Source organism: Panthera tigris, chromosome C1, assembly GCF_018350195.1.
Source record: "Panthera tigris isolate Pti1 chromosome C1, P.tigris_Pti1_mat1.1, whole genome shotgun sequence".
In the NCBI taxonomy this organism is placed as follows: Eukaryota; Metazoa; Chordata; class Mammalia; order Carnivora; family Felidae; genus Panthera; species Panthera tigris.
This window is the reverse complement of record NC_056667.1, coordinates 177,049,267-177,076,512: the sequence shown is the minus strand read 5'-3', so window position 1 is coordinate 177,076,512 and position 27,246 is coordinate 177,049,267. Positions and strand designations below refer to the sequence as shown.

General features: G+C 41.0%; 1 protein-coding gene and 1 long non-coding RNA gene across 3 annotated transcripts in view; one reads left to right on the top strand and one right to left on the bottom strand.

Moving 5' to 3' along the window:
• CAVIN2 (caveolae associated protein 2) overlaps positions 1-9,670 on the top strand; it is a 13,257-nt gene extending 3,587 nt beyond the window's left edge. Inside the window, exon 2 of the mRNA XM_007094704.3 lies at positions 7,249-9,670. Within this exon, the coding sequence (XP_007094766.2) occupies positions 7,249-8,043 (795 nt within the window). The 3' untranslated portion in view covers positions 8,044-9,670. The remainder of the gene's footprint in view (positions 1-7,248) is intronic.
• Positions 1,101-27,246, bottom strand: LOC122240985. Of its 2 annotated transcripts, none has more exons than XR_006220863.1 (3): positions 27,106-27,246; positions 3,674-3,794; positions 1,101-3,492 (listed from the first exon to the last, which is right to left on the bottom strand). It is a non-coding gene; the product is annotated as an uncharacterized LOC122240985 (long non-coding RNA). The 2 variants fall into 2 exon arrangements; XR_006220862.1 differs by lacking the exon at positions 27,106-27,246 and adding an exon at positions 4,027-4,322.

Below are 27,246 nucleotides of genomic sequence, written 5' to 3'. Positions count from 1 at the left end.
CAGGCCTATGCTTTTTAGATGGGACTCATTAAAAGCTACATACCCACGCACGCACACACACACTCTCTTCCATTCCCTGCCATACATCATATGGCAACTACCATGTCGAAATCAATATTATATCCCCGATACACCATGAGAGCAAAGGACTCTGCCCAAAGGGCCTACCCAAAATAGCCCCTTCTAGTGGCAGGCTTTACTGTGTGGCTGAGAGCGGGTGGGTGAGAGAGTAAGAAGGCAGAGGATACACGAGTTGCCACTCCATAGGTCATTTGTTGTTTTCAATCCCCTTGAATCCTATGCCAGACTTTCCTCTTCTAAATTCATTGGTTTTCTAATTCAAGACAAAAAAATGGGTGTGAAAATTTTATGTTCTTAATGTGTATTTATTTTTTAGAGACAGCGAGAGTGCAAATAGGGAAGGGGCACAGAGAGAGAGAGGGGGACAGAGGATCTGAAGCAGGCTCTCTGCTGATAGCAGTGACCCCAAATGCGGGGCTCGAACCCACGAACCGTGAGATCGTGACCTGAGCCGAAGTCAGACGCTGAACCAACTGAGCCACCCAGGCGCCCCTATGTGAAAAATTTTAAGACGAGAAAGTGAGGAAAGCAAATCTGTCACCTGGGCAGATGTAGCACTGTCATGTTTAGAAGATGAGGTTTCCAGTTTGTAAGGTCCTGTCGTGTCCTCCAGAATCTGCAGGTGCTTTTTGGTTGTTGGTTGCTCGGTTGGTTTGTCTACTAGACACTTCAACGTTCGCATTTTATTTTTAATTCCAACTTTTGTCCTTAATTTGTCCTATTTAAAATGTGCTATTTATGTATTTCAATGTGTGCTGAACTTACAAGGTTGTTGTGGCTTTAAAGCCCCCTCCTACCTTTAGCAGTTACTTCAAATTATAGCCACTGGCACCTAAAACTCGAGAATAGTCACCTCTCTTTGAGTGATGAAGCAAATTGTAAAATCCTTGTTAAACTTAGCAGGTTTTCTTTTTATATATAGTTTTTAGGATAGCCTAAGATCAATGTTTGAACTCAAAATACTGTGACAGGACCCAGTGTAAATGACATAAGACTGAAAGGGGTTGGTGATCAAAAAGCAAATGCTAAAAACTAACAAGACTCATGCTTTGCCCGTAAGCATGGCTATCTTTAACTAAAAATAGAGTTTACGCAGAAAATCAGTGCATTTACCATTAAAAGGAAATTTTCTCTGTTGATTCATGACCCTAGCGTTTCACAGCTAACTGGCCCTGAGGGTGTGGCGCCCACCTATGCCTTAAGGTTCTAGTGATGATTATCCCGAAAAAGCGGTGTGGGAATGGCTTCGAATCCAGGGAACAAAATGAGACTCCGCCTGGACAGCTTACACTTTCGTCCACATAAAATTGTGAAATTGGGTGAAAAGAGTAGAGGTTGGGTGTTTGCTGTGGATACATTCGTAGAGAATCAGGCCTATAAATGTGTTCAAATAGTCATCATTTGGCTTCCTTCAATGAGATCAGAATTTTAGAACAGTGCTAAAAGTATAACATCTTCAGACTATTTTCAAGTTGATTTTTTTTTAAAGACTGTACTTTCTCTATCCAAAACCACTGCTCTGAAAACTGTTAAATTATTACAGATGTAGAAGAAATGGCAACATAGGAAATCAAAGACACCTTAATATGACAACTCGCCATGTTCATGTCCCATTGATTAATGTTCCCATAATGGGATATTGGTTTTGATGCGCTCCTTATCCAGTGCCCTTTTAGTTTCTAAGACCAAATACTTGCTCTTATTGTTATTATTTACACTTATTGAATGTCAGCGCAGCCTCGGGCCTGTTAAGTGAATAACTGATTATTGTTTCTTCAAAAGAATCCTTACTTTTTCTCATTTGTTAAAAAACTGGACTGTTTGTCAGATGCAGTCCTTCCAGGTAAATGTGGCCCCTTCCCTTGTTTTGCAAATCTGTGTCTGTTGGAATTGAGTGAAAAGCATTGTCCGGTGCAGCTCAGGTCCTGTGGTTTGAATCCTTGTACGAAACAAAGCATGTTTGGTGTTAGTGCTTTAGGAGATCGCGTCTGCGATTTTTTAGTTATTGTTCATGGGATTTACATTAATATCACAAAATCAAATATCTTGGAGCTGGAAAGTACCTTAATAATCATTGAGCTTAACTTCATTTTATATCAAAGAAACAGACGCCCAGAGAAAGTGATTAGCAAGGTTTCATTTTATTAATAGGAATTATAGAGGTGAACTCTAAAATGAGTAAAAACAAACACTGTATTCCCACTATGGCAAAGTTCATGCTTACTGGGTTTTCTGCGTCAGCTATTAAATAATTCAGAATGATTTGTTTTGTTTTGGTTTTTGTTTTGTGTTTTTTTGCTTTTTTTTTTTTTTTGTGGGTAGCAAAGAATACCTAACCGGTGTGATCTTAAAAAAGAATTGAACCCTTGGTAACACTGAAAAATAATGAAACTTTTAAATCCTCCACAATGTGAAAGACTGCTCAGGGATTATAACTAATGCATTTTATTCTTATGACTTGCTGATTCTACCGACAGCTGCCTTAGGGGTGCAGTTCTAATCAATGGCTTTATCCACTTGGCAATCTATACCTCAGAAACACAAATTGGAGAAAACCATCAGTGTGTAAAAGAGACCTATAAATCAGAATGTCAGGTGGGCATAGTTCCATTTTAATAACTAGTATTTAGAGATTATTGGATAAAGCATCCCGTGGACACAAATTTATGGTCCTCCTATCCCTCCAGGATGCCACCACATCCCTCTGGGTCTATGACAGGCTTCGCTCTTTTCGTCTAACAACAGGGATGATAAGTCTGTGACCCAAGAACACACTGCTGGCTTCTCTCCCCTTAGTCAAGCTTTTAATGTCGGCTTCCTTTTCTAACGCGAGTCATAGAATCTCCTTTAAAGCGTATGCATCTATATATGTGCAAAGATTTGCTTCCGCGAACTCCAACACAAGAAGTGCTCAGCGTGTTGGCAGACTTCTCTGTGCTGGTATCTACATGCGCGACTGGGACAGCCAGTTCACGAGAATCAATAGAAATAGCAAACAAGCTGAAGTGTAAGGAAAAACGCCACTTCTGGAGAGTTCTTTCCTTCCTTTTCTCTTTAGTGCTGCAAGCACATCATTCATATAGGTTTGAAGTGTGCCGTTTAATTCTCCCTTCCTTTGAAAAACTCCTAAGGGTTCTTGTGAAAGGTCAGAACCCAGAGCAGCTGTGTCAGTGGCAGCCGAGTATCTTTTGGAAAATAAATCTGTAGAGCAAACTGTCAGCTGCTTCTGGGGGGCCTCTGCCGGGTAGAAGGGCCCCAGAAGTCAGCGCCAGCCCACGAGGGATTCTTGGTGCCCTGTTAGGGAGTCACAGGCCCTAAGCAGATCTATGAGTCACTAGCCCAGGTAAGCGGTGATAGAATGGAGGACGTAGAGTTGATCCTCCCCCTTGAAAGAGCTGTCAAGATTGGAATCTGTAAGAGAAAGCAGATCAGAACCATTACGACAGGAGGCTGAAGCGGACGGAAGTGTCCCTTTCCCCGTAGACAGGTGAAGTCTCAAGTGTTTCCATGAGGCCTGTGTGAGAGGACTGAGCAGAGCACGTGCACAGGTCAGATTGGGTGCCTGTGGACCGTGTTGGTATAGAGGACGTACCGCCATGACATGCCAGTTGAATATCCGCCAGCAAAGCGCTTACGTTGTAGCCCGACACGACGCGTACGTTCAGTTGAAACAAAAATGGAGATTTTTGAAGGGTGTCGGTATTTTGTTGCTTCTAAAAAAAAACAAAAACAAACAAACAAAAAAAACAGAGAGGAAAGGTAAGGCCTCCGTGTGCTTAGACATCCACCATTCCTGTGTGACAGGAAGGGGCTTGCCCTCAGACTGGATGCCATGAGCAGCCACAAAATAGACACTGTCCAGTAGACAGAACACAACGAACTGCTCGAGCAATTAAAATGACAGCAGAAGCATAAAGCAGTTAGCCAAAAAAAGAGATATCTCACTCGTTCCCACTTTTGTAAAGACACAGCCAGCTCGTCTGGATTGTGTCTGTTCCCACTGGGTTTATTTTCATAGCCGGCGTTGAGAGCCCTCGTGTAAACGTCCCAGGCGTTGGATAGAAGAGTTCGGTGGTTTCCCACCGTCCCTCAGCTGCCCTCACGCGTGTGGTATCTACCACACAAGGCCGCTGCCTCCCCTGACAGTGCGCTCTCCTCAAACCTGTCCTTGACGGACATGTGCCGAGAGAGAGGGACAGGAGTCTCCCGCTCAACAGTAGCTGTGCTTTTGTAATAACAGACTTTACATTTAAGAAAAAAAACGCAGGATTGCTGAATTCTTTCGGAAGCACGGTCAATATGTCTACCTTTTTGTTAAGGCTGAAGAAAGGGACGTTAGCAGGGTATTCCTGTGATTACCCGGAGAGATTAAGGCATACGAGTTGTACCTTTTCTCTGGGAACCAAGGCTTATTTTTGTAGTTTCCCCTGAATTTCTGCTTCCTTCACTGAGGACTTAACTTTTCACTGAGTTCTCAGTTTCTTCCTTTCCTGCAGGCAGCTCCTGTCAAACCCTCCCAAGCCTTTTGTCAAACCCCAGGAGTAATTTTGCTTCTGGACCAAGCATCAGGGCCTTAGCTGTTGCTGTAGTCGGCCTCCCTGTCAGTGATGCTCATCCACTGAGAATAACCTCCTTCCTTAGAAACGGAAACCGCAGCGTCCCTTAGGCCTCGGTTCTCATTTCCCAGTGGCAGCAGCAGTCACCAAACTTCCTTAGAAGAGCGAAACCCGTTCTTTTGTAGTCCTCAGGCCTACCCAGCGGAGGGGCAATTTCTATTCCGGCCACTCTCTCCAGGCTTTCTTAGAAAGCCACCTTAACCACCATGTGTTCATTCAATAAATAGCTGTTGACCTGCCAGGAACTATTGTGACGGGGGCACAACAGTGAACAAGAGACCCAAATTGCCACCCTCATGGGGAGTACGTGCCAGCAAGATAGAGGCAAGTTGAGACTTGAAACATGGGAAAGTTGCTCTCTGGAAAAGTCGAGGTCATAAATGACTCGTGGGAATGCCATGTTTCTTTCCGATTTTTTTTACTTGGTCCATCGTACTATGTTCCTGACCGTCTTTATGACATTAAAAATGGGTGGTTGTGGAGAGGGCTTTGGGAAACAGAATCTGTGATTTCTTTACTCTAACAAAGGTTCTATATAACCAGATTTTCTATTAACCTCTATCCAAGATTTTATCCCTTGTTTCTAACCAATTTATGGAATGGACTGTGGTATGAGTGTATGTGCAAAAGAGGGAGACACGGGGCTGTATTTTTTCCAGAATAGCGTAACTATTCTGTTCAGTGGTTAATAAGGAGAGGGACTTCTAGGTTTCTCTGTATCAAAACTTTGTTCATTTAGTTTCTATAGGCAAAAAGTTAAAAAATATGCAGGTACACTCTTAGAATATGTGTTTGACCCTAACCCCAATGTCATTGACTTTTCGATCAATTAAAAGAAGGGAAATTCTTACTGTTAACATGAACCTCACCTGAAGTCTAGATCCCAGACAGACTTGTAAATGCACAAAATCCAGTTATGTTTCAAACTGGGAATTTACTGGGCAGTCCACCGTATAATCTGGTAAGGTTGAAGCTAAGGAGGAAGTGGGGCTCTGAAGCCTGGCCCACCTTGGCATTCCTACAGAACCCCGAGTGTCCCTGGGAGTGTGGTTTGAAAGTTGCTAATCGAGGTCAAGTCCTCTTGTTCATATTTGGGAGAAACTGAGACCCAAGGAGATCAAATAATTTGCTGAAAGCCACACAGGCACTCAGCAGTACAGTAAAGACTGAGACTCAGGCTTCTGTTACACGTTCTTTCCACTGTGCTGGTTCTTTCGATGAAAATGTGAAGACACCTTGCTGGCCAGCTCTCATTTTCCAATATTCAAAGAAAAATTTTAAAAAAGAAAGGGATTCCTTGGGCCCCTGGGTGGCTCAGTCAGTTAAGTGTCCAACTTTGGCTCAGGTCACGATCTCACAGCTCATGAGTTCGAGCCCCGCGTGGGGTTCTGTTCTGACAGCTCAGAGCCTGGAACCTGCTTCGGATTCTGTGTCTCCCTCTGTTTCTGCCCCTCCCCTGCTCACATTCTCTCTTTCTCTCTCTCTCAAAAATAAATACACAGTAAAAAAAATTAAAAATTAAAATTAAAAAGAAAGGGATTGCTGTTCTGTGTGACCCAAGCTACCTGAAAGCAAATCCACCCGCTTAGAAGAAGTGGAACACCATTGCCCTTGAACTCTGGAGGCCAGTTCTCAGGCTCTGCTCCCTGAGACACAGAGAGGGTCAGACCTTTGCCTCTGTGTCCACAGACTGAGGGAAGAGGTATGCTGGGAATAGTGCAGGGAAAGGGACAGATTCCTGAGCTTCTGTCCTCACTCTTAGCTCCAGGTGGGGGATCTAAGTATTCTTGTCCAAGGAAGCCCTGTTTAACAAGAGAGCCTTGATAAGCTGCTTCAGAGACCTCCCTCGCTCCTCTAAGAATGGCCATGGTATGCGTCCTGTCCTTATTAATGCCCACATAGGATATCCTGAACCGCAGGGCTTCATGGGTGGGCCCCCAGTGAGGCTGGCCCTGCCTTCTCTTACTCTAAAATCATGTCATCAGAAAAATTAGTGTGCACTTCTGAATAGATACCAAGGTTGACCACACTTTTCCTTCTGATTCCTAGCGGGGGAGGAAACCTGATCAAGGCTTTACATGGTGCCTGACTCTTGAGGACTTCCCAGTTCTCTCCTTTGCCCCCATCGTTTATCTTCTAACTCCACCTCCAGTGGGATTTTGGCAGGAGCAGAGCCACCTGACATTAAAGGAAGATGGGAGACAGAGGCCTCTTGGGTTCACAGTAACTTACTTTAGCTCCTTTATCTAGGCAACTTCCTGGTCTGTCAGAGCCACAACCCACTTCCTCCCCTGCCCGTCACTGATAGAGCCCTTGTCATCTGCCCTCATAATATTCCCAATAAGCATCCCTTGCCCTTATCCAGCCTCGGGGGAATGACTTGACCAGTTTAGAATTCACTCTTCATATTCTAGAAAACTGAAGCCACAAACATGTGGTTTCTGTCATCCCCATGTGCCAGAAAGATACACACTGCAAATGACAGCAGCTCAGGACCGTTTGTAACATCTGTTATTAACATGAAATCTATCTACATTGTCCATCTTTTCAGGAAGAAAACGAGATCCCTGCCAGTGTGTTTGTGAAAGAGCCAGTTTCCAGCCCAGCGGAAGAGAAGGAGGAGCTTGCTGATGAAAACAAGTCCTTGGAGGAAACCTTGCACACGGTGGACCTCTCATCAGATGATGAATTGCCCCACGATGAGGAGACCCTGGAAGACAGTGCAGAGGAAAAGATGGAAGAAAGCAGGGCAGAGAAAATAAAAAGATCCAGCCTCCGGAAAGTAGATAGCCTCAAGAAAGCGTTTTCTCGCCAGAACATCGAGAAAAAAATGAACAAGCTGGGGACAAAGATCGTGTCTGTAGAGAGGAGAGAGAAGATTAAGAAATCTCTCACTTCCAATCACCAGAAAATATCCTCAGGGAAAAGCTCCCCCTTCAAGGTTTCTCCCCTCACTTTTGGCCGGAAGAAAGTCCGAGAGGGAGAAGGCCCTGCAGAAAACGAGACCAAGTCAGAAGACACGCCTAGCAGCGAGCAGATGCCAGATGACCACGAGGAGAGCTCGTTTGCAGAGGGTCTTTCTGAAGCGTCCCTCACCGGTGCCCTGGTGGAAGGCAAGAGCAAGGAGGAGGATGCAGAGAGGGAGGCCTCCAGAGGGAGTAACTCGGGCAGGGATAGCAACATCGACTTGACAATCGTGGAAGATGAAGAGGAGGAGTCGGTGGCCCTGGAACAAGCGCAGAAGGTTCGCTACGAGGGAGGCTACCTGCTGACCTCTGAGGATGCAGAGCAGTCGGATGCAAGCCCGGGCCAGCCTGCCGTGCTCCAGGTGGACCAGACCGCCTAAACGCACAGCCTGCCGGGCCCGGCCTGTGCTTCCGTTCCGGCGGGTAACCAGAGTCTGGAAACAAAGCCCTGCACGTGTCCGCACTACCCACTCACTACCGTGTTGTTGTCCAAGCAGCCCTCACTCACTCCATAGGAGCAGCGCACAGACGGACCAAGATCTATGAAGGCGACCTGTCAGGAGCGTCGCTTCCAACTTGTTCTTCGGTTCTATTTTTGTAGAATTTCTCCAAGATGGCATGGAAGAAGAGAAGGGGCAGCTGCAAAACGCTGACCAATCTGGCTTAGTTAGAAAAACCAGAGGCTACTTGAGATACTAGTCATGAGATGGGATTCATTTCTTGTCATTCCATAGGCTTGCCGAATAGTGTACCAGCGCTATATTGAATTTCCACTGAACTCTGTGAAGCTAATTATTGTATTTCGAGTGTGCGATATATAATATACATATGTATTTAAGCTAAGGACATACCTACTTTATATTATAAGAAAAAAACACACACTTTTTAAAAGAGGTAGAAGAGACAGTCTGGTCGCTTATTCACTTAATAGAAACCAATGTTTTAACTTCAAATGAAAACATTGAAAGACTGTAATATTCAGCTAATCAAGTAAGATCTAGGAAAGTCAGGACTATCAGAAAAAGACAACTAAGAGGGAGAAGTTGGAAAATAAGAGAAACGGGAAAGAAGGAATGCCAAAGAGAATGAAGGCCTAGAAAAGCCATGTGCTTAGAAGTAAAATATTTACTGTATTAACTCAAGTACTCTTTTCCTTAAATAACAATTCTAAAGAGTTTCGTATGTCCTTGAACAACATGTTATATCTTCACAATATTTTTATCTTCTAATATTTTCAAATAATATAAAAATATAGTTTACTGTGTTAAAGCTGCATTTTGCTTAATAAATAAAAGACATTACAGATCTTTCACCAAGGACGTTTAAAAGGATGCCGTGTCTTTAACACCGGAACGAACGTAAATCTCTGAAATTAATATGTACTGGCTTTTGTAGGGAGTTCGATCAGACGACTCTTTCATGCTTTCCAAATTTAAAATGACCTTTACACTCCAAATGATGTAATGTAGGTGTGTAAGATGTTAAAAGCAACAGGTTTGAGAAGGGAAGGGTTGTTTTTCCTTTTGTATATGATGGTAATTTCATTCTAGGTCATATTTTATTTATATATTAATTTCACAGAATATTAATAGGATTCTTCCAAAAGCATGCTAGTGTTTATGTATCTGTGCACCCTTATTCGGCCGGGATAATTTTTACTCCGGTCTAATGTTATACTAAAACATTGCTTTCTCTATTTTTGATTACAGAATGCTAATGTTTTGAGAACACGACTAAATTATAGTGTAGAGGCAATTGTGCCAGGGAACAAATTCCCTACCTTTAGTGTGTACCACTCACTATAAGTAACCTGACAAATATAAGTAACCCAAGACAGTATTAACAAACAATGCTTTGTTTCCTAAAAGGAAAAAACAGGCTCAAGGTATTGATAGCCTAACCTATACAGCTGTGTCCCTATTTGCCGTAATGTACCTCAAACATTAGATTGTTGAACTAACGATGGCTGTGTTAAAGAAGACTAAATAAACCAGAGCATGAAAAGTGTGTAACGATGTCCGTTTTTTCGGCAGAGCAATTTTAGAACAAGCAGAAAGAATTGATTTGTAAACTCTCCCCCAAACGTAGCTGTGATGTCGATTGTCTCGGTCTTGATGTCCCCTATTAACTCTGCTTTCTTTTCCCCCTGATCTCATTTAGAAATCCAGGTCTCGTTCTTCAAGTTTAACTTTCTTGACATCACCTTGCCAGCTCTGGAGAGCATCTGAATTTATTGCGGCAGCTTGATAAATTTGATAGTTCCATCTGCATTTTTATTGTTTGGTACCAGATCTTATAATACCTTAAGTAGCCCTGCAAACATGAGTTTATTGAACTGTGCATTCAGTTTATTCACACAGATAAACCTTTGTCTTCGGCAGAACCGTGGACTGGGTAGAAGACTTAATTTCACTCCGGGACCTAAACATGCCTGTTTAACCTTTATGAAGTTACTGTCACTTCTTGCAGTCAGAGTTGGGGGATCCAGGGCTAATGTGATGTTTACATCTCCTTTCCAAAAATGCTGCTGCCATTTGTTCCTATAAACTATCTGCATGTCAGTGAAAAGCTACCCTTAAATCTTTTTAGATTTTACTGACAAACGTTTATTCTGTGTTCCAAATTCAAAGCATTACGATTCTAAGCAATAAAGCAGTGAATGAGGCCAGATCATTGTTGGAAAACACATACTATAGGGATTAGAGGAAGCAGCAGTTGAGGAAATGGAAGCTATTTATTCTGAATTATTGTTGAATTATTTGCATACCGGTGAGGCTAAAAAGTCCCCAAATTCGATATGTCTTCTTTCCACCCACCCAATAACCCATCCCTAACTTTATGTGCCTGGAGCTCAAGAGCTGGATTAGTTTTCCCCCAAAGATTGGTTATGCATTAATAAGCACTGAGATCCATATCTCGGAAATATAATTCAGGAGTAAGAAGCGTCTATTACATGGATCACAAATCTCACAGAGATATAGCAAAGATGTCACTTTACTACAAGATTTTATTTTTAAAATATACAGACATATATATTCCAACAGGAATATTTTCCTCTTTCCACTTAGGCATCTAGTACATGGCTGAATTTCATCTTATACGTGAAAAGACCCACACTGAGGCCAGTTGTGCACAAAATAAAAACTTTTCACATGCATTGTGTGATAACCCAAAATGCTCCTGGTTTTGGCACTGCTCGTGCATTTGAGTCCACTATCAAGAGACTAGGGGCTCCTTCAATATAGCCAAGCTCCTAGTGTAAGTAAAGGTTATAATGAAAGTCATTTCCTGCATTAAGACACGAATGCCCAAGCCCAGTTAATTCTTGCTTGAAAGTTTGTTTACTGCCCTACAGCCCAGGTCTAAATGATTTTATGTTGGAGACTGGGAGTCTGAGGGATCGAGGTACAGGTAGCAATCATTATTAACAGTTCCATAGCAACCACGAATCTTTTTCTAAAAACCAAGGTTGTGACACTGCAGAGCAAGTTTCCAAAGACACTGGCATTGTGACCTTTGTATTCTGCCCGATCTGGGCATCCACATAAAGACTTGTGCAGCCAGGAACTCATTCCTAAAGAGAACAGGCAGTAACTCACATTATTACATTATTACATCCTTAAGATGCATCCTTCTTATTTTTGTTTTAACCACCGCATCATCCTGCAGTATTCGAAACTACAATTATTTTTAATTCTTCACACAAACTGCCCCAATTAAGAAGCCACACTTTTAGCAAAACAACTTGACATTCATCCCTGTCAAGACTTTGCACCGTAAGGTTGATTCATTAAATACATACTGGGCAATGCAACTATTTGCTACAACTCTTAGTGTCCAAAGCAGTAAGGCACAAGCATCAGGGAGAGGGAGCCAACATTTCTACCAGCTCACTTTAATGCCAGGCTAGGTACTCGTGGGGTCAGCAGTGCTGTGCCCCGACCACATGCTGAGCACAAGCACCCTCTCATTTAATCACACAAATCCTATTAGGACGGTACCGTTGGTTTGTTTTTTTTTGTTTTGTTTTGTTTTGTTTTTTTTTTGCAGCTGAAACTCTTCAATTTAATTTACTCCAACGAGTAAGATGGAGGGAGGGGGGATCTCCAGAGTCCGTAACAGCCCTAAGTTCTCACTCGTGTTAGAATTTATTTTTCCTTTGAAGTTCACAAAATTAAAAGACTTGTGCAAGTTTATGTAACTTCTGAATGTCAGAATCGGTGCTTCACCCCAGTCTGAAATCTATGCTGCTGCCAAGACAGATGCCTAACGATATCACCCAACTGTGCTTAATTATGAATCACTTTACAAGCGCTCAGATGGTATAGTATTAACTTCATTTATCGTCCCTTATACGGCATCAGGTACAGCTGCACTTTATAAATGATTTTGGTGATTGTCATTCCGAGGCTAAGGAAAAAACAGCTCCGGTTCCCGGGGAGCTGTGGAGAGACTATTATTCAGGTCTGCTGAGGCCACAGAGGGGCTCCTAAGCTCCTTGGTATCGACCATTGTCAGTAGCCGCAAGGCTCACTTTGGGCATGGTTTAATAAGGGCAAGCTGTCAACAAAGATAGGTACTGGAATCAGCTTATTCAAAGACGGCACAACAAGTCTGCCTCAAAATCTTTAAGTAAAAGCAGTCGTATCCCTGTGCCCGGCTAGAGAAATTGCTAGCATCGTCCCTGCCTGGACACATCCTCTCATAGGCTGAAGAAATGAGCAAATATCCGATCAGCATGGGGCGTTGGGGGAGTGTGGAGGTTCAAGAAATAGGGTGAATCTTGAGGACATAGAAACCTAGCCTCTGAATATAACGCCTACAAAATCATCTTCTTGAGGAAAACAGGAGCTAGGCCACACAAATGTTGGCGTCTCCATTTCTGCGGGCAAGCAAACAAGGAAAACCCCCCAGGCCAGCTCTCAGTCACCAAGATGTATGCTGCAGGCGGGAGCTTCTTCCAATGGCTTTGAAAGTGGGCACAAACTCAAATGCCCATGGGGCTCACGCATGAGTAAAATGGTTCGAGGTGGTGGCACCAGTTGAGGCAAACTTGTCACCTGTGGGCATGATGGGGCACCCTTATCGTATGTCCAGAGGCAGTCAAGAAAGGCCCAAATTCTGCTATCCTTTTATCATGAAAACCTGCTGGCTTTTCACTGTTGGCAACGCGCTCAAATCATTTTAAGTATCGTGCGAGCCAGTCACGACTGTCCGCTGCCTGGATGCAGTGTAGACACAGACCATCAGTTTCTGACTCCTGCCCCACAGAGAGACACTCTATGTGCCCGACTCCTGTCCCTGTCCTGAGGCACACACAGAATAGAAAGCTAGTAGTAACTGGATTGGATTTGCCTCGAGAAGAAGCACAAAAACCTTCTTAGGGAAATACAAAACACAAAAATCACCTCGCCAGAACATGTAAGGAGTGTTTTCTGGCTTCCTAGTGAGTGTGTGGAAAGATCGCCCCGATGCTGCGTAGTTAATGTAACAAGGAGACAGTCGCCAATCACACTGAAAGATGGCTATACGTTCTCTAATGGGAAAGCACCACTTCTTGTTCTCCGAGTTGCTAGCTACCTGTGGGCTACCTGCAGACCTCTTGGGTGTCTAACGGGTTTAGTATTTTTGGTAAAATAAGCATAGGATATGAGTATCCCATTTCTAAGTTCCATTTAAAGAATACCTACTCCTGTCAATAACCCGAACTTTCTGCAGGTGACAAAAGGCAAGTTTGCACCCTGCAATGCCAAACATCATGGCAAAATTGCCAGCCCACACCCCGATTCTTCAACGCTTTGTTGCCAGTAATGAGGTACTAAAGGGAAAAAAAAACAGGGCTCAATCTTTTTGGATTCTAAACTCAGCCTTCAGAGCTCAGGGTTGGGGGTAAAAACTGGAACAGATTTAGCACAAGGGGCAAGACGTCCTTTGTTAAGGAGAAACCTGCTTGTAACCACTTGAAGCTCTGAGAAAGCAGAGGCATTAGCTATGTTCCCTGAGGTCCACTGCATGCTAATTATCTCTGAAACCTCAGTGACATGCGGAGAAAAACAGTGTATTCTGGTGAGTGTGCCCTTATTTGAAAAATAAAATTTCCTAAGGACTTTAAATCAATAATTTCAAATTGCTACATAAAAAAGCCCCCTTCCAGGATGGATGGGGGAGAGCAATATCTTAGTTTATGGGGTTGCCCCTGAAATTAACCAGAGAAAGGGAGACTGCTGGATATTGGGTGTAATTTCACTATGATCTACAGTTCTCCTTTTTCCTACCATCACTCTTTTTATTGTCAGACATCAAAAGATCCTTCCCAGCTACCAGGTAGCTATATTTTCAGAAATTTAATAAAAACCGTTAGATCTGAATTATCCAATAACCACAGGGAGGTTTTTTTTTTCTAAAAGAAACATTTAAAACTAATTATATAAAATCAACGTACAGAAATCTGTTGCATTTCTATACATCAATAATGAAGCAGTAGAAAAAGAAATCAAGGAATTGATCCCATTGACAATTGCATCAAAAACTATAAGATACCTAGGAATAAACCTAACCAAAGGGGTAAAATATCTGTACTCTGAAAACTATAGAAAACTTATGAAGGAAATTGAAGAGGACACACAAAAAAATGGGAAAATATTCCATTCTCCTGGATTGGAAGGACAAATATTGTTAAAGTGTCTATACTACCCAAAGCAATCTACATATTTAATGCAATCCCTATCAAAATGCCACCAGCATTTTTCCCAGAACTAGAAAAAAAAATCCTAAAATTTGTATGGAACCACAAAAGACCCCAAGTATCCAAAGCAATCTTGAAAATGAAAGGAAAGCGTCACAATTCCAGACTTCAAGCTATACTACAAAGCTGTAATCACCAAGACAGTATGGTATTGGCACAGAAACAGACATATAGATCAATGGAACAGAACAGAGAACTCAGAAATGGACCCACAGCTATGTGGTCAACTAATCTTCGACAAAGCAGGAAAGAATACCCAATGGAAAAAAGACAGTCTCTTCAACAAATGGTGTTGGGAAAACTGGACAGCGACATGCAGAAGAATGAAACTGGACCAGTTTCTGATGCCATAAACAAAAATAAACTCAAAACAGATGAAAGACCTAAGCCAACAGGAAACCAACAAAACCCTAGAGGAGAACATAAGCAACAACTTTGACCATAGCCATAGCAACTTCTTACTAGACACATCTCTGGAGGCAGGGAAACAAAAAGCAAACGTGAACTATTGGGACTTTATCAAGATAAAAGCAAAGGAAACGATAAACAAAACTAAATGGCTGCCTATGGAATAGAAGATATTTGTAAATGCTGTATCTTATAAAGGTTTAGTACCCAAAATCAATAAAGAACTCATCAAACTCAACATCCAAAAAACAAAAAATCAAGTGAAGAAATGGGCAGAAGTCCTGAATAGATACTTTTCAAAGAAGACATCCAGGTGGCTAATATGAAAAAATGCTCAATATCACTCATCATCAGGGAAATACAAATCAAAACCACAATGAGATACTACCTCACACTTGTTAGAATGACTAAAATTAACAACACAAGAAACAACAGGTGTTGGTGAGAGCGTGGAGAAAGGGGAACCCTCTTGTACTCTTGGTTGGAATACAAACTGCTGCAGCCATTCTGGAAACCAGTATGGAGGTTCCTCAAAAAGTTAAAGTAGAACCAGCCTACAACCCAGCAATTGAGCTACTAGGTCTTTACCCAAAGGATACAAACATACAGATTTGAAGGGGTACTTTTACCCTAATGTTTGTAGCAGCACTATCAACAATAGCGAAACTATGGAAAAAGCCCAAATGTCCATCGACTAATGAAAGGGTAAAGAAGATATGCTGTGTGTGTGTGTGTATGTGTGTGTGTTGTGTGTATATATATACATATATATATACACACAACACACACATATATATACACATATAATGTGTATATATACACATATACATATACAATATGTATATACACATATACAATATATATATAATAGAGTGTATTATGCTAAGCAAAATAAGTCAGTCTGAGGAAGATAAATACTGTATGATTTCACTCATGTGTGGAATTTAAGAAACAAAATAGATGAACATATGGGAGACGGAAAACAAAAAGAGAGAAGGAAACAAACCATAAGAGACTCTTAAAGATAGAGAACAAACTGAGAGTTGATGGAGGAAACTGGGTGGGGGATGGGCTAGATGGGTGATGGGTACTAAGGAGGGCACTTGTAATGATGAGCACTGGGTGTTGCATATAAGTAATGAATCACTGAATTCTACTCCCGAAAGGCAATATTTCACCTTATGTTAGCTAATTAGAATTTAAATAAAAATTTGGGGAAAAAAATAATCATCTTGTTTCATTAACATAATGCATTTATTGGGCATCTATATATGCCAGGCCACGTGCTGGGTCCATGGATACGAGAAAAGAATAAGAGAAGAGTCTTTGTCTATTGAGAAAGGGGAAAGCACTGAGATAAAGAATTTGAACTTACAGTAGCAAAGCAAGAGGGAACCAATAATTGGAGAGAAAAATAAATCTTCAGCCTTAAAGAAATTGTTATTTGAGAATTGGTCACTCAAGATAGCAAATGGAGATACGGTAGCTTGGCTGGCTAACGTATCATAAATGTCCGGGATAGAGATGGAAGGAAGCTAAACTGTGGATGGTATGGACTGAAAGAATACACGGGAATGGGGATTTCTCTGCTCTAAAGTACAAAACAAAATGGTAGAGGGGAAACTGAGTGGAAGAAAATCTATAGCCTTTAAAATGCAACATTGACAGCAAGCACATTCATTTGTTTTGATTAACAAGTAAATATTGAACACACACTGTGCTAACCCCTGTGAGAGGCCCTGGGCTCACTAAATAGATGGGAACAAACCCAACAGACATGCTCTCCCCCTCCTGCCCCAGCGCGCCCCGCAATAAACAGTTTGCTTAGCCACTGTCTGGCCAAAACCAAATTGGTTTTGGTTTTGGTTTTGTTTGTTTAATTTAGGGAATTTTTCCTCCTGAAAACACATTACTAATGTATAATGTTACATAATATCTTTTCTAGGATGAAGCAGGGATGAATAAATAAAAAATACGATGAAAATCAATGAGAAGCTTTGACTTAGGTACAGTAACTTAACGTGCAACTTAAAAAGCACATGTTATCCTTACAATAAGGGTTGGGGTTTTTAATAGCATTTATTAAGTTTCTTCATTTAATTAAAAATATAATTAAGCAGGGAAAAAATGGCCCACAAGCCTAGGGGCCAGATAACCTCTGAGGTAACGGTTCATTTTCTTAAAAACATTACAGAAAACTAACAGGTTTTTGTCACCATGTAATAAATGACCACAAACTTAGCAGCATTTAACAGCACCCATTCATTAGCTCACGGTCCCGCAGGTCAGAAACCCAGCACTGTATGGCTGAGTTCTATGCTTAGTGTATCCAAGGCTAAAATCAAGGTATCAGCTGAGTCCCTGTCTGGAGGTTCTGGGGAAAATCTGCTGGCTATCAATCAGGGATTGCTCTCAGCTCCTAGAGGCCACATCCCTTACCATGTAGTCCCCCCATCTTCAAGCCAGCAGTGGCACATTCAGTCCTTCATGTCCTTTGAATCTCTGACTTCATCCTTTTGTTCTTCTTCTCCCCCTCTCCTTCCACTTCTCCTCCACCTCCTGCCCCTCCTTCTCCTCCATCCCCCTCTCCTTCTCCTTCTCTCTCTTCTTCCTCCAGCCAAAGAAAACTCTGCCTTTAAAGGGCTCCTGTGATTAGATCAGGAACACCTGGATAATCTCTCTTAAAGTAAGTTACATCATATGACATAAATAAAATCACAAAGGTGAAAACCATCACACTCACAGATCTTGCAGATCGCATGTATTCCAGGAAAGTGGGAAATCTTGGATCTCTCTTAGGGTTTTGCCTACCACATAATGAAACATGGGGAGGAAATTCAAATGATGTGAAAAGGTCCATATTACAGGGAAATTGAAGCTAGCCCTTTCCCACTTCTTCCAACATCATACTCTGCTGCTAACCACGGTCTACGGTTTTCCTACATATCCTTCTAGGAAAAAATATAAGAGATATATATGCATGTCTATATTTACTCTGTATATTCAAGTATCCAGGATCTTGTTGCTCCTAGCTGTTCTCACGTACTCTCTCTCAGCACTACTTTCTTGGTGGTAAATGTGGATCTACATTATTCTTTTTCAGCTACATAGGAGATTTTTCTTTTCTTTAGTAATTACATAAAATAAGCAAAGGGATCAGCAGTGAATCATCCCTAAGGCCAAGACAGATTATTTATTATCCCAAGGATTTTTAAACCGTAGAGACAGTTTGCGTAAGATCCATTGTTGTGCCTGAAACGCTTTCTTTTCTTAGAGCAGATGGGTTCTCCTGGAGTCCCTGTTTTGGAAGAGAGTCAACTAATTTCTCTCCAAAGTAAATTTAAATAATCACTTCTGGAGGAAATGATCTGTTAAGACACAAAAGAATTTTAACAGAATTTTCTCAAATGTAAAGGAAAGGCCCAAAAAAAGAAGAACAAAGATGAGGAGGGAAAGGAAGGGAAGAGGGAAGGAAGAATGGGGGAGGGAGAGAGGAGAAAGAGGAAGAGAAGGAATAGAAAAGCAGAATAAATCAGTTGGTTTTAAACTGAAGTTGGGAGTTCGTCCATGCTTCAGGACAGGAATAGAGTTCCACCCTCTGACCATTACCTGCTCTTTTCTCCACAGCAACACCAAAGAAAGAAAAGACTGTTGTATTTCTTTTGCCTGCAAAAGATGTATTTCTTTCTAATTATTGTCATTCTAAAGTTCTTAAACTACAATGTTTGATCTATGGCTTTAGAATACCAATTGTTCATATCTGTTTCTTCTAAGCACAAAGAGACAAAGAGACTTCCACTACCTTTCATTGTTCTTTGAATGGGACTAGACATTAAAAAAAAGAGATTTACATTACTAGTCATAACTTGCAACTCCTGAAGTGCCCACAAAACTCACATATTCAATTTTTCTACTGAAGTGACAAGTCGCTCTGCTTTCATCAATTTCACTGAAAACGCAGTAAGCAATAATAATGGCCCCGATTTCCATGAGCATTTTCTCTGTGGAGGGAATCCATGAGCTAAAAGTTTCTCTTCAGGCCTTGGCCCACTGCTCTGAAATGAAGATAGACCTCTAAACATAACATGAACCCTTGTGAATTTGTGTTAATACTTGGAAAATGTGTGATTTGCTCTTAAAATCAGAATTCCTCATCTCCACTCGAGAGAGATGTCCTATAAGCACATCACTAAAGGTTGCCTACCGGGACATGGAAGAGGGCACTTTCATAGTAACTTGGCAGCAATTTTCGAACAAGCCCCAAGATCGTCTCAGGCAATTGCTAGTGAGATGAATTACAGCAGAGAAGCTATGAATAAATTCCATACTGCGCTTAGACCCAGGCAAGAAGGGACCCTGTCCTCTGCCTGTTCCTCAGGGAGCCCCATGCCCTAAAGTAACTTCTAAAATCTTTCTAAGTTCCCCTCTGGTGTTTGGGACAAGCCAGGACTGGGGTCATCAGACAAGAAAACTCAGATAAGATCAGGGCCCTTGTAGGCCCCAGTCTCCATTTTTACCTTTCAGAGTACTAAACCTCTATCCCATCCAAGGGGTAAACCAGATGCCCCAAAGGCCTTCAGGAAGGAAATTGGCAGAGCATTTATTTTACGAAGGCAGGAGCGTCCTCTGGAGATTGGTCCTCTGGATTAGTGCTGACATGCTAACTTAAGGAAATTCACATTTCTAAGGGATACAGACAAGTTCGGGGCTCTGGAATATGGATGATACCACCAATCCCTGGGCCTGAGCCACCTGCGTGAGCTGGTACAAGAGTTCTTCAAACAGAGATGCCACCTCCAGTCTGTAGCACCAAGAAACCAAGATGGCAGCAGGTGTCCTTTACCCAGAGTCATCATTCCACTTCCTCCTCAGGTTCCACATCATGTATCAGGCTGTTTGCCCAGGGTTGTCTCATTTGTCTCCTCCAAGACCTTTGGAGACCTTTGTTCCCCTGTGTCCAGTGATTCCCCTGAGCCATGTTCTCTCTTGCTTTATATCATGTGTTGGTGTTGTTCCCTGCCAGGCTGGTCTTAAGGCATGCTAAATGAAGGATGGACATATCCTGTTCAAATGGGACCACTCTCCTTGTCCCTATGGATCTCACTTCTCCTCTCCACGAGGTGGAAGTGACAGAAGGCAGGAATACAGACAAAATTGAAAGAGATCATACTCTAGGAAAGCTGTGGTCACCTTCTAAGAGTTCAAGATAAGACATAATTGGAAGATGTTTCATTCTATATTTATGCTATAAAATTTTGAACACTAATTTTTTTAAGTTTACTTAATATTATTTATTTTTGAGAGAGAGTGAGAGTGCAGGGGAGGGGCAGAGAGAGAGGGAGACAGAGAATCGCAAGCAGACTTTGCACTGTCAGCACAGAGCCCCCTGTGCGACTCGGACCCACAAGCCATGGGGTCATGACCTGAGCTGAAACCAAGAGTCAGATGCTTAACCAGCTGAGCCACCCAGGCATCCTTTGAACACTAAATTTGACATAACCATAAAAAACAACTTATCATTCACATTTTCCTGCATGTAACCAGATAAAACTTGAATTTGTGGTCATCATCAACAAAGCACAATAACAACCTTTGAGACAGTCAGGGGAAACCAGTGTTCATATCATGATGAATGATATAGAATCATGAGTAATGATGTAACCAGCATTAAATAAACGATATTAGAAAGTACAAAGGCAAGAAGATCTATATTGCTTCAATTCAGACAGGATCTGAAGAGTCATGGCATTGTGAATAACAGCTTTACTACCTTTTTCTCAAATGGTGAAAGATATGAAATTAGCCAGGAATCATTCATTTGACAACAAAAAACAAGATACAGCACATAGCTACAATGAAGAATATTTATAGACAACGATTAGACAGAAAAACAAGTGTGTAAATAACTCTACTTCATCCATTATTCTGAAGGTTTATTGAAAATTACTGTCATTTACATAGGCCCATGAATTTTATAACACTTTTTTAAATCAAGTTTTTTTATGTAGACAGAGACCCTACAAAAAAGATTTGCCTGGGACCTTTTACATCCTAAAGATGGCCTTGAGGAAAATTCCTGAGGAAAGGTAGGAGGTAATTTACCAACATACAATTTCATCTTTTTTCTCAGTACGGATATAGTAGGTTTCACATCACATGGTTTGGGATTCTGCATGTTGTAATTTAGCAAATATTTTATATACACAATGAGATCATTGCCATTAAGCAGTACAAAGACTTGGGGATTTTTGCAATTTTTTGTAGCTACATACTTTTGTATTTTTCCTGCTGGAAAGTAATTCTCAATTACCCAGTTTGGGTTTATTCACTTAGTAAATTAACTGCATCAAATAAACACTTTATTTCTAGATTATCTGATCTCCAACCTTGAGTACTCTTAGATGCCTTCACTATATCATTAGTTGGTAGGAACCCAGAGAACGTAAATTAAACATTTTAACTATGGAAGGAAATTTGCTCTAACAATCAGATAAATGCATGCTAACATATCAGATTATTTCTGAAATATCAATCACTTGGATTATCTTTGCCTTTTTAATGAACATTTCTAATTGAGGTTTAACCATTTTAAGGCTTACTATATATCAATGGTATGTTTTCCTATACATGCCTCATATTTGTACCTATAAAAAAATTACGTATTCACAGGTGATTAACAGTTAATCTGATCAATTATTTGGCCAAACTCCTAAAAGAGGTTGATAGTGGAAGTTCTAGTTACAGTTGAAGAAATCATGGTTTATTTCTAGAAATGGGCAAGAAAAAATTAGGAAGAGAAAATCAAAGGATAACATTAAATTTTAAACCAATATACTAAACCAACTCAAGAGATGACATAGTCATTCCATAAGCATGTGTCTTTTCTCTTACTAATGTTTTACCCCACCATATTCTGACTTAGAAAACTGCTACTAGAAATGCTTTAGTTAGTCAAAGTCAAAGTTTTATTCTTATGGAATTTTAAAATTTAAAATTCCATTGAATTTCCTTTCAGTGAGTCTTACAAATATATAAAAAGAACAAAACATTCTAAGAACTCAGCACCTTAAAATGTAAAATTTGAAGTTCATTTTTACATTCCAAAGTTGTGTCTAGTATAAAACTTAAAGACATTTTATCGGTGCCACCATTCTTGTTTTCAAAAATTAAACAGGTTTTTCATTTAGATAGAGATGATTATAAAATGCATGAGGGCCGTGGAGAAAATAGTAGGGCAGAATTCAGATTTTCTGGAGTAATTCTTTTTCTTTTGACTCACCAAGTCTTGCCTCCCTCCTTCTATCAGACAGGATACAAAATACCTATCTATCCATTTCAAGCGGCATGACAATCATATGGTGAGTGAGGAAAGAATTTTTAATAAGGACATTAGCGGCCACAATAATTCCATCTACTTTCTTTGTAATGAGCAGCAAGTTCCAAGCTTTTTTGTTTGGAAATTCAAAAACAACAAAATGTGTTTATACTTTCTTAAAAAGCAGTGGGTTTCGGGGAACGGAATCCCTGGGAAATAGCTTAAAATGTGAAAGTCTGTGATCTTCACAAATAAACCATAAGTCGTCTTGTATTAAAACCAATTACCTGACTTTTCGGTCCTGACATGCAAGGGGATGCATCCCAAAGATTAAATGCTAATGACTTTCCATCCTCCAAATCCAGCAAAAATCCCCTGTGACCATGAAGAAGTTGAACCAAAATAATGTCTACATAGAAAATAGCAAGCACCTGCTTGCTTTAAAAGACTGTTTTAGATTTAATGAGAAGATATTGATTATAAATAAGCAATAACATCATGGAAACAAAGAGCCAATTTCTTTAGACCAAAATATTGTGTTGAGAATCAATAATATTCAATTGGGTACATCAGTCAGCCTTTTTAGACATTATGTTTGGTTCAAAGCAAACATATGTTTGGGGTCTGTGAAGGATTGAAACTTCCCCTGTGGAGTCACCTATCTTTGCCCCACCCAACAGAAATAATTCCTTGAAAACATTTCAGTTCCTGGGTCTTTTTTCATCACCTGTATGTACGCTCTGCTTTTCTAAGCAGCAGGGTCAACCTGGCATTTCCTGGAGGACTGAGCCTGTGAGCTAGAGTCACCATTCTTCCAGCTGCTGAATCCGCCCGTCTTGGTACCACTGGCTGGTAGAAATGACAAGGAGACCTTCCAAATTTGCAAGGTTGTTGTCTTGACTGGAACGGGTTCTAGGCCAACTTCTTTAAAACCGGTACAGATTTTCAGACATTTACACAATCACGTTTCTAATGACAAAGAACTCTGAAAATACCTGTCATTTCAGACATGGATGGACTACTTGATTCCAAGTGAAAATCTTTTCTTGTGTCACCCAGGTGACACCCATGCACGAAGGCCCTAATGGCTATTCCTGTTGGGGCAGCACATGATTCCAACATGAAAAGCCACACTTTTAGAAGGAGCACTATAAATAGAGTTAATATTAGATGAACCTACCAAAATGGGAAGAAAGGAGTAGGAATAAGTCACTGAGTTCAAATTTCCAACCTCTGTGGCTTTGACGGTCTGCCAACCATGCTTCTTTCGTGTAAGCTAATGGATAAAGGTCGCGCAGAAAACAGTGCCAAACTGAAGGAATTTTTCTTCTGCTGCTGCAAAGGCTTATTAAGGGATCAACAGAACAGGCTTCAACAATCTGGAGACAATAGTTTGTTTTCAGAGGAATTCTGGTTAATAATGATATTGGATTGGCTAATTTATCATGACAAAATAAGTTAAATCATATGGGCAAACTCCGTGTCGTAGGTCTGGACGCCCTACAATCAAAGCCTAAGACAGTAGTTCGGTGCGTGTTTATTGAAGAGTGTTTCTTCAAGAAAAACTCTTCAGGCGAGGGTATGATAAGCAGGAGAGGAATGATGAGAGGGCTGAGCAAGGGTGAGGTCCCATATACAGGCTAGTCTTGACCTGATTTATGGGATCACACCACAAAGTGGATCAGCACTCTCTCTTTGATGCAAGGGGGCCAACCATTTGCAGCCCATCTCCGTCATTTATTGGCTGCTCCTGGTTGGAAGATCATAACCCTTTGGGAGATGCAGCTGCCAACAGCAATTCTCAGGAGGTGGGGGTGACAGCTATGGATCATTAGCTGCCAAAACTCACAACAGTGAGAAGGGTGCAAGAACCTGGTAAAGGAATACAGGGGAGGGGGGGCCCATGGCATCTACTACACTCACTGACTGTGATCCACTCCGAGGTTAGAAAAATACCTAGGACTCTGGCAAATTATACTCAGACTGGAAAGGGTCACCTCTGGTATCAACAGGTGAAGTCATCGGGATGGAACAGCTGGCAATCTTACCCAGCCCCTTTAATTGTATTATACCCTATGACTTGTGCTTCCTTTGCTTGTTAACAATCTACAGCCTCTGACATAATGTATCCTTAACCGGTTTTGGTGCTCTTAATTCAGAATTATTCCTTCTTCCCGCATGAAAGAAAAGCTGCCAAGTTTTGAGAATATCCATTAAGTTGAGGGCACAAGGCAGAATGTTAACATTCGACTCAAAGAAAAAAGCCATAAGACTCTATAAATCACAAAACACCATTCTTTTTTTAATGGAAGGATGAAGTTTTCGATTGAGAGATTTGGGAGGAATAGAAAGACGTTTCCTTCCCTCAGGTATAAGTTGTATTTGCATTCCATGAGTCCTGTTAACATGGACATCCTTCACCCAGTAAGAAATGTACACTTTTGCTGTGGCTTGTGACCCCCCATTTTTCAATTACGGGCACTAGAAATTCCAAACATGCTGTGAGTCATTTTTACCTTCTTTCTTCCTAGATATTGTGCTGGAGATGGAGTGACTTGCATTTTCATTGTTGCCCTGCGGTGTATTGAAACAGTCAAAACAAATCTAAGTCTTTATTATCCAACAAGCAGATAGGAAATAAGAATCCAAAGGCCGGATAGCAACACATTTGGCAGTCTTTCCTCAGATGGGTTTTTGAAAGCACACATACACACACACACACACACACACACAAAACCCTCAAATGTATTATTTTGTCCTTCCAACTTTTCTCCACTCCGTTTTGAGGTGATTAATTTCATCTGGATGTCTAGAGAACAGACGGCTTTATATTTGAGTCCATTATAAAAAGAGAGAAAGAAAGAAAAGATTTGCCTATCTCTATAGGAAAGTCTATCTCTTTCTCTATTGACCTAATCAATAAGAGAAGGTATTACATATAATAGTTTCAAAATCTTAACTAGAAATGCCGGTTTGGCCACAGAAGTCTTTGTTAAAAGGGCATGTGGGAATTCACGGGGAAGGTCATCAGTATAATAATCCATCCAGGATGGTTTGCTTTCTGTACCTCTGAGTCCGGATATTTGTACTGGATTCTGCAGCCAGCCAAGTCAGTGGGAAATTTTTTTCTGAAGCAAACAAATCTCCCTGTTTCATACTGATCCAACCTAATTCTAGCCACCCAGCCTACACATTATATATTTCCTATTTTGAGAAAAACATTCCTGGAACAAGGAGTGGGCAGTGGACTCAATTCTATTTTCCACTAAATTAAGACACCTTACAGATAAGGAAAGTCACATTTTCTGTGGCAGGGAGGAGGCAGAATACTTGCTGCGGTGAAAAAAAAATCACAAACCGAGAATCAGAGGATAAGAGGAAAATGGCAGATTGACTTCCGGTTAAAGGACAGCTGTAAGCTATCGCAAGGCTCTCTCTGGCATCCCTCCCTCATTCCTCGGCTCCACCCATATCCATAAAGAAATAATTTCCCAAAAGTAAAATGAAATTCCAGCTTTACAAGGGCTTCTAACCCCGGCCTCATACCATCAAGACAAGACCCTCAAATTATAATTAGCTTTCATTGCCCCTTCTTCAAACATCTTTTAGCCTGGGAGCAACAAACGCGGTCAGTCAGCACGACCAAGTCGCTGCTATTTTTATCAGCGCTCAGGGGCCATTCTTGTGGCCACAATCGTGTTTTCTGACCTTCTCTAGATGGGGAATACTGAGGATCAGCATAGTTTTGTTCATACTCCGATCCAGTTGATATGTGATGTTTGGGGATTCGAATCCTGACTTGACGAGTAAATGGCAGCCTTTGGCTTTATTATTGGACCACAAGAATAAGATTTTATTTTTAATATTTGTTATTTCGTGGGGGATCAGTGGCCACATTTATGAAATGTAGTCATAAAATAAGTAACAAGGAGAGGAATATGGAGAAGAAGAAGTAAAGGAGTAAAAACTTCTCATTAAAATTTTGCAGAGTTTACAGGAGGCTAAGATTAGACCAGTTTTCTGAATTAGCACTAAGACAAATTTACCTCTTTAATGAGCCAGAGCTCAGTCTCACAACAGAAAATTTTACCTCTTCAGAAATTCAACTGGGGAAAATGCAAGTTAGGTGGACACAAGTGCTACAGCCAGAGGAACTGCCTCTTTGCTAATAGAATGAACTGACATTTATTTCGTTTTTAAAGGTGTCAGGCAATGTTCAGAGTTCAGTGCTAGTATGAAGTGTTATCACTTCCAGAACAAAAACTAGTCAGTGGAATTAAAGCCCAGCTGGAACATATACTAGCAGTGGGCCCCCAGAAAATGTATTTTTGGGTTTTTCTCCATGTTTTGTTTTTCACTTGTAAAATGGGTGTTGGAAATAATCCCCATGTCACAGGTTGTCATAAGGTTAAAGGAGTTAGTACATGTAAACCATTCGGCATAGAATCTGGCACATGGAAAGAGTTTAAATGAATGTTGGCTATTACGATTAATCACTTACTAAAGACAAAAAAAAAGTGAAAGTTTAAAGGTTCAGTAACTTTCTCAAGGTCACACAGTGAATAATGAGCAAAACTCCGATTTGAATTCAGATGATCCATCCCCAAAGTCCACGTGTTTATATAATAAACCTTCACACCTCCCTGACAAGCATATTCCCCAGGACCCAGTGTGATTTGAACTCAGCCCTTTCTGACAAGGCAAGAGCCACACAGCCATAAGATGATGATGGATTCTTTTGGCCAAGAGCTTATGGCAGATCGGGAGTCTAAGTATAGAACTATTCGTCACTACAAAGCAGACAATACCACAAATTTGAAGGCAGTGTTAATTCCTCAATGGAGGAAGGGTCAATGCAGGAAAATTTGTTGGCTGAAACTAGATTTCTCAAGCATTATCATGAAAGTAAAATATATCATGAATTCATAGCTTCAGTGAGGGCATAATGTTTCACCCAAAGTGAATAGAAATTACCTTTTGTGGTAGAAAGGTACGCAAGTTCCAAACTAGGAAATGCGTTGTATATTCATACTGTGCTAGACACTTTCTCGTAAGGTATCTCACTCAGTCTCCGCCAAAACTTCATGAGTTAGAAATTATAAGCTTTGTTTTATG